General features: G+C 36.2%; 1 protein-coding gene across 1 annotated transcript in view; it reads right to left on the minus strand.

The window, feature by feature from the left end:
- The window catches only part of LOC103465810 (perforin-1-like), a 5370-nt gene extending 2554 nt beyond the window's left edge, over nucleotides 1-2816 (minus strand). The window contains exons 1-3 of the mRNA XM_017303833.1: nucleotides 2742-2816; nucleotides 2030-2565; nucleotides 10-58 (exon numbers count right to left, since the gene is read on the minus strand). Of these exons, the coding sequence (XP_017159322.1) occupies nucleotides 10-58; nucleotides 2030-2565; nucleotides 2742-2792 (636 nt within the window). The 5' untranslated portion in view covers nucleotides 2793-2816. The remainder of the gene's footprint in view (nucleotides 1-9; nucleotides 59-2029; nucleotides 2566-2741) is intronic.
- Nucleotides 2817-8552: the final 5736 nt, after the last annotated feature.

An 8552-nucleotide genomic window follows, 5' to 3' on the forward strand; every position in this document is an offset into this window, starting at 1 on the left:
AGAGTTCACAGCTGCAAGAAAGTCATGACTCAAAGGAGGACTAGTGGTCAGTCTGTACCTGTGGAGCAGAAAAAGAATGAAAAGAAGTAAAGGATTGTCAGAGTCAGTTTGAAAATATCATGGTGGTACATGAACATGTTGATGTATGATTTAATCATTTTTCACAATCTTTCCAAAAAGCATGTTGCAAATTTTATTAGAACAGACGGGGGAGTTGGTGGGATCACCTTAAAAGCTTTTATCATTTTCCTAAATCTATCTTAAAAGTAGAATTACTGATTTAATGTAATGTATTGGTTATTGAATGTTGCAGTTTGTAGGGCATTAAACACACAACTTCATTTCATCTATACCAGATACTTCTAGGTCAGACTCGGCATTCGATCCGACTCAAAAGACAGGAATTAGTGACTCCTTACATTAAGTAGACCTACAATCGCATATGTAGACCTTCAGTCATCCAGATTATGGCAATCCTTAAGTTCTCTTTTTTCTTGAGGACTTTTCACATTTCCTCCAAAAAGCATCCTCAGTTCTGAACATAGTTGGAAGTAACAAAAATATAAAGTCCCTTTTCAGCTGATACCTACTTGTTATCTCGACTTAGATTTACTTGTTTATTATGGTTTTCCATTAAGTACTGGTTTTGGTACGAGCCCCTTTACGTGACCGGCGTTCTAAGAAGGCCAAGTTAATCTGAAAATGTGATTCATAAGTGATCGGCATCTCATCCCAAATTAGTTAACAGGCTATTCAATGGAAAAAACAACGCTTGATGTTAGTACCTGATTCAATGTTTGGAACTTGGCAGTTCATGAACTGAAATAGCGAATGATGAATCGGAATCTATAAATCAGATGGAAACTTCAAGACAAGAGTCACTGCTTGTTTAAAGTATGAAGTAAAATATAATCTTAAAGAAAATGTTAGAGAAATTAGAATTCAGAGCGAGTAAGATCCTTAACATACAGCATGATGTAATTAAGATACTCTAAAGACGTAAATAAATTTCAACACATAGTTATCTGCTTAATAGCAGTGCTCTTTCTCCTCTAAAATTTGCTGTGTCCTAAAGCCTGAAAAATATTGATTTTGATTTTCACCTCTGACTTTAACCTAGATACACACCCCACTAGTGTCTCAGTTATTGTCATCCTTCTTCCTTGAAGTAGCTTGTAAAAGACCTGCTCTCCGTCGCGGCTGGTTTGCTTTGAAAACTAACCTCAAGCTTTTCAATTGTCACACTTTTTTGCCCCCCAACTGCTTATCTCCATGTATAGTATGTCTTGATTTGCACTTTATGTATACTCTAATTTGTAACACAGAGTTTGCTTCTCTGAGATTTGGATTTGCAGTTTTGTAAATTATGGTGGCTCTTCTTGATAAAAAATAAATAAATAAATCTGTGTTTTGTCTGTTATTTATTGTGTTTGTGCTGTTATGTGAATTTCCTTCTGGGATTAATAAAATATGTTCATTCATTCAGTCATTCATTCTCCTTTTACTAATTGTTCTGTATTAGTATGTTAATATAATTTAAAAATCAAGCTCATGAAGTTTATATGTAATGAAACATAATACATAACACTGGGCTACAAAAAATATTTTTTGGAAGTTCAACTGAATGAGAACTATTTTTACACCGCTGAATCCAAAAATGACATCCATTTTCTTCAATCAGGTCAGGTTTTTGTTCTAATTTGATTTAGAGAAATCTGATCTTCTAACTAAATCAATTACATTTTTGTAACATTATCAGTTAATTTCGGTTAATATTTCTTGCCAAAAAAGGTTTTAGACAAAAAAATATGTTTTCTAACAAAGAGTATTAATTGTTATAAACCTGGATTTCTGTAAATCAAATAATAAACACTCACAAGGGTAAGAACATGTATATTGAACATTACGTCTTCATTGTGCAAAGTTCTCCATCTCTTTTCTGTCCTGATGGAATCTCATTTAAAACATTTCTCAATGAACACAAAAGACACCCATCCAACTCATTAACAGCATCCATGTGCATTCTCACCTATAATAGTTACAGTTGACAGATTGGCGGACAAATTCGTAGCGATCGCTTTTGGATTTTTTCATTCCAAATTCAGAAGCCCTGGAGTGTGACCCTCCAAGGCCAACACCAACAGTGACTGAAGGGTCTACAGGGATTTCCAGACCAATCTTCCAGTCGTTGGAGACCGATGATGTGGAATCGTTGACGAGAGATTCCACAGAATCATAGAGCATGCTGGAAACCTTCATGCTGCACTTTGGGAAGATTCTCCAGTCCACCACAGAGACTGGGACCTTCTGGTCCTCTCCATTCTGGTAGAAGTTTCTGTACATTTTGCAAGTGCCGTTTCCAAGGTCCCATGTCTCAGTGTCGATGACATAGGCACCCTTCCTCTCCATTGTCACAATGTCAAAGCCTTCTCCACCCAGGTTGTAGCCGGGGACAAAGTGAGCTGTTTTACATTGTTGTGGAGAACCAATGAAACTCATGGTGGATGAGAGTCCAGGAGGAATCCACATCCAAAACAGGAGCATGAGTTGCCAAAGGTTTGCCATCTATGGGGGAATAAAAACAAGGAACATCACACAAAAACACAAAATCCACAGTGTCAATTTTAAATGCATTTCCTCACTGCTCGGAATGGCAACAGAAAATAAAACATGTAAAGTTTTGTTTTAAGTAGATAAATAAAAAATAATTGGAGCAGGCAAAGAGTATCTTGGTACCTTACTTTGACTGTAGATGGCAAGTTCTGGTCAGTGGTTTCCAGTTTCCAACTCATTTACAGCACTAATGCAGAGGTGGAGCTACAGTGTACAAATGTGACTCTCACATGTGTTATTAATAGTTTAATTTAGCAGCTGGCTTGCATTAACAAGGAAATGCAACAACTTCTCTTGAGTCTCTCAAGGTTTTGTTTATTGGTGACAATGTGAGAAATTGGTTTTGTGTGTGTTTATCAGTCACTGTGTCATGGCAACTTCTTGATTGGTTCCAGCTGTCTGATGTTTCTCCTGATTACCCCCAGTGTATGTACTCCCACCTGTGTTCCCTGCGCCCTGTCGGATCTTTGTCAAATGTCGGGTCTGGAGGCAGACATGACAGGAACTGCCTAGCCTCTTTGCTCCCCTGTGCTGCCTAGACTTCTGTTCTCTTTAAAGTCATCATTTTTTATTGCAACCTGGGTCCAGCCGGGTCCATTCTCACCAACTCACCAATCTCCAATTCATGGCAAACAATCCATTTGAGTCAATTGTTTTTAATACTCACTTGATCATAGCATTACTCTCATGACAATGTCTCCAGCCTTTCCCTTTTTACATGTTTCAAGTTTGTTGTTTTTTATCTCTAATGTTAATGTAAAAGAGTTGTTTCACCTTCTTGCAAATTTGCAAAGAGTCTCACTTTAAACATGACATATTGAGCAATACTGTATGTTTAGAAAGAGCTAACATGAACAAAAATGCATCAAAACAATTTTTACGTGCTTGGTGTGCTTCTGACTTTAGAATGCCCTTGATGTTGCGCCATAAAAGTATTAAAGTCTAGAAGGTGCCTTCAGGTCTGAAACTTGAGTTACCATCTCTAGGTTTTTCTGTTCTAAGCCTCATCATTACACGTTATCTTATCCTTCACTGTTTTGGTGGCTGAATGAAAATATAAAAAATAACACTATTATAAAGTTCTTCGTAACTAAAACTACAAGACAGACAACAACTTTCTCAGTTTGTATTTTCCTCTTTTTAATGAAAACTGAAAATAACGTCTGACTTCTCTTTGTGACTCTCAGTCAGCATCATGGCCCAGCTTCTAAAGAGCTCAAAATATTTCAGAAATGATGCTTGTTTTATCAAGTTGTAGTGGAATTTCACACTTGGGCATATATACTGTTCATCTTTATACTTCCCCTTTCAGAAAAATCACAAGTAGCCTATTTAAACTTTCTTAAAAGTCAGCTGACTGGTTATGTGTGTGTGTATGCGTGTGTGTGTGTGTTCAAATTGTGTTTATTGAAGGTGATTTTTAGTATCAAGATTTTTTGGGGGACTTGCACGATTTTTTTCATAAATCTAGGATGTCTAGAAAGGGTGGGCCCCGTAACCCACACCATTCTACTTCCGGGCCCCTTAAAGTATATTAACAAGAACGTGTGTGTGTGTGGGGGGTGGGGGTGCGCGTGCGTGGGAGTGTGTGCAGGTGTTACCATTTAAACGTGGCATCCTACTGTGCAAAATCAGACTTGTAATACCTGCTAAGAAACATCAGAGACTTGAGAATATCCTTCTGGTACAGCAGCATGGTGCCAGCCCTTGTTTTGCCAGCTTATCATATTTTGACTTTAAATTTGCTACACGACTGTATAGTAAACCATTTAGGGCATACAGTCTTTTAAAGTTCATATACCAAGGTGTTTTCTGTAGTGGTCGTTTGGGGACCAATTTGAGACTTATGGCCTGGACGCACTCACAGGAAAACCTCTCCAGAATGATTGCCTGTGTTGTTGCTATCAGACTTAGACTTGTAATAGTTAAGTCCAGAGGCAGCCACAATGCACAACCTCGAGTCGTGACTGAGCTATCGTTTTAGTTAGGACGTGCCATACACCAACTGGAGAGAGCTGCTGTTTTTCACGTTTTAAGTTTGTTAAAACAGAAAAGATCAAGGATGATTTTTAACCACAGACAATAAAAATTATATAAATCTCTGAATTTTCCTGTCGACTCACAATATGTATGAATACAACAACATGCTCTTTTACATTCAATTTAAATTTTTAGTCAGAAGAAACATGTTAGTCGAGTTAAAATATTACTTTAAATTTAAACTTGAAAGGAGTATATAGGCATTGTTGACCCATAAAAAAACCTGTATAAAAATGTGACAAATGCATAATGGTGAGGCTTAAAATGGAGAAAATCAAGCCAAAGCCCTATGGCAACATAAATATAACCCTAAACTAAAGAACTCAAGTACTTCCTGTAAAAGTAATGTGTCAATGACAAATTTTGAAAGCTAGAGGTTCTAAAACCTCACATTCACACAATAACAACAGTCATCATGAAAACAAAGAGGTTGGTTAGAGTTTTTTTTTTTTGGTTTATTAAACAGCAGTCGGTTTTCATGTGAGTCAACTGTGTCAATTGGGGAATCACACTAAGTGTATCACAAGGGTGAAAGATAATTTGACTCAGGGTTAAGCGGATCCATTATCTGTATAAAGTGCACAGCACTGCTTCTGACGAATTTAAGAGAATAGGTGTGAATTGAATTAATTTATTAGCTTGACCATCAGCAAAAATAAGAACTACTATAAAATTAAATATTTTGGTTGTTTTATTGGTAAGGAGCATTCAGACGCAGATGAACACAGTGTCAGGGAGGAAAACATGCATTAACAGTCTTAGTTGTTACTGTTTATTCATCTGGCAGGATAATGGGGCAATTTCTTAAACGTTTAAGCCTTAGAATAGAATAGCTTGTAGATTTACACACAGACAAAATATAAAATAATAAAAAGAGAAAAAATGAATTTAACTTCAACATAAATTCTATGTAATTATATGAAAAATTAGTGTACTCATGTTCAATGAAATGACTGCCATTTTGTCCTTGGGCAAGATACTTCACACACTTTGGCTGCTGGTGGTGGTCAGAAAGGCATCTTCTCATTTTGCAACTGAGAAGATGCAAAATGGCAGCCTCACTCCACTGAAACTTAGCTAGATAGCAGCTGTGGCTACGATCTAGTAGCTTGCTGTCATCTGTGTGTGAATGTGTGCATGAATGAAAAGTACTTATTTTATTGTAAAGCTTCTTTGAGAACCCTCTCAGGGTTGAAAATATATACGTCTGATGTCACTTAATTTCCTTGTCAAAATTAACTCAGTTTATTTGAGACAAATTATTATCTTTTAATGAGTTACATGTGAGCTTTGATAGCTTGGAATATAAGTAAATGCAAAGCTCTTATCCAGACCTCACATTGATTACTACAGAGAGCATACATGCTGATCTAGAAGCAAGCTATCTAGATTAAACGAGCACGTTGCACTTCTTAAAACAGGAAGACTTTTCACAAGAGCGTTCAGAAATAAGCGAAATCAGCAAGGTATAACTCATGACTCGAATGCCCACTAGATGGTGATGTTGTACAAGAATTATTATGTTTTTACTGTTCTCAGATTCAGCTTTCTCTTTACTACATTTTTCTATGAGTAGTTAAATACATCATTGTTACTATGCACTGCCTTCCCAGACTATTCTAATAGAGAGAGGAATTATTAAATTACTACATGGATAACTCTGCATTCAAATGTTCACAACTAAGAAATTGTCACCTGATCAAATGTGTTTCTGCAGGCATTCTGAACTGAAGATGTTTCATATGGTAAGTTTCTCAAGTCTTGCTGTATTTAGTTGATCTTTCTATATTCATCATTGCTTTAGATGTGTTGCCATATGAATTCACTTTGGCATTGTCGTATTATTTTCTTTGTTCATATGAATTTATTACTATAGATCAGTGTCCCCTTGATTTGTAGTTTCTTTGTGTCTCAGCTTTATTTGTGTCAATTATTTACCTTCACTAAATTTCCCTGTTTGATCTCCCCTGTTTCTAATTCCCTGATTAACTCACCTGCACTCTATGTCATTTTCCACTCTTTCCTCAGTTTATGAGGTTTTCATTGCTGGTTCTCCACAATTTTTTTAAGTTGTGCTATCTCAAACTTTTTACTGCCCTAGTCTAGTCAACATTGTGAAAAGTATGTTTTCTGGGAACACCACTGGTTCAAACCATGTAATTTATGTTTCCCCGATTAAAGTTTTCAGCATGCTCATTCTAAGTTCATGTCCTGTATTTTGGTCAATCATTAAACCTAAAAACGTGACTAATATCAGAATGGGTAACCCTGAGGTGGCAACATTCAACTACCTGAGAAGATATTCTTCTACTTGGCCTCATCAAATCCTCAAGACTATCGACCCATTAAAACACTTTCATACCTTAATAAAAACCATCGCTTTAACTATATCAACATTCTGAAACCAAAATTTGTAATCGTTGTAGAAAACTGCAAAATAAAATTGTGTAAAATGGCAATTATGGATATTTAATCCACAAAATATCAATGCAGTTATTCAGGTTATCAACATTTTCTAACAAAAAATTTTGTCTGTCTTTTGGAACTCTTTGTGTTTTGACTTTTAGTTTGGAACAACCAAACTTCCAAGCTCTACGTCACTGAATGTTAACAATGCTCACTTTTACTCCAGCACAAAATGACAGTCTTCACAACTTATACAAAATTATAATGTTAAAATGTCATATCCCATGGTTCTCCAATAGAGATAAAATTGACATTAATACTCTGTTTACCTCACTGAGCAAACAACTAAACACACAAAATCCCCAGTTAGCCTGACATGCACACTGTTTTGCTGCAGCAGAAAGCCTTAGCACACTGGATAAACCCATACATTCTTGGATGAACATTGAAACTCTATATTTGAGATATCCATCTCATCTACTAGAAATAGTAGTCGAGTTAACCAAAATGTAAAAAAAAAAATTGTCAATTCATTAAAATTTGATTTTTGAGCTTCAAAATCAATTTTGAATGAATGTTTAGCAGCGTCAGTAGAAGGTGGGTGAACAAAACCATTCACATAAAATGAAGCGTCTGACATTTCCTGTCCCATACAGTGGAACTGTGCTTTCCGTCACCGCTGCAAGCTTGCAAATGCATCCTACTCGAAAGCACATTTTTCATCCGTTTCTAGTGATAGAATCTGGGGCAGGTTATTTGATTGAAAAGTACTCTAATTTGAACTAAAGTTATTGTCAGAAAGAATTGTTCACATTAGCAACTTCCCAGTGAGTATTGCCTAAAATATACTGTCAAATGACGCTTCTACCTGTATTTAAAATTAGAGACGTGAAAAATACAGTTATCTGTTTAGAGAAGTCCAAATATGGATTTTTAATATAATAAAACATTCTCTTAAAACATACAATAATGAAAGAAACACTTCATTGTCTTTGAGGATGCTTTATTGCAATATTTTGCAGACAGGAAAAAAAAGTGAAAGCAGGATTATCGGTGGGTAATTTTGCTCATATATAATAGTAACATGATATTACTGCGAAGCTTTTTCCACACAAAAGTTAAAGACACACTACAAGCAAATGCATTTGATTTCTTTTTCAACAAATTATCTCAAAACTGGTCTAAACCTGCCTGACTAGCTGTGGCTTAGAAAACTTCATGGAATTGCCAAGCAGAACCCCATTCCTGGTGTAAAACTCTTTGGCCAGTGAGGTATTCATGGGGGAGGAAATGTACTCATCACACCGGCTTCCTCCCAGACTTGGTGCACACTCCACATAGTAAGAGAAGAAGAACGTTCCATGATTTAACATGCAGCTGTCTGACACAAGCCCTTTTCGAAGATCAAAAGAGCACTCGCCAAGCAGATCTCTATTCCAGTAAGTATCCTCATCATATACAGAAAATGTCAACTTGTTTTGCATATTGATGAC

Source organism: Poecilia reticulata, linkage group LG1 (genome assembly GCF_000633615.1).
Source record: "Poecilia reticulata strain Guanapo linkage group LG1, Guppy_female_1.0+MT, whole genome shotgun sequence".
Classification (NCBI taxonomy): domain Eukaryota; kingdom Metazoa; phylum Chordata; class Actinopteri; order Cyprinodontiformes; family Poeciliidae; genus Poecilia; species Poecilia reticulata.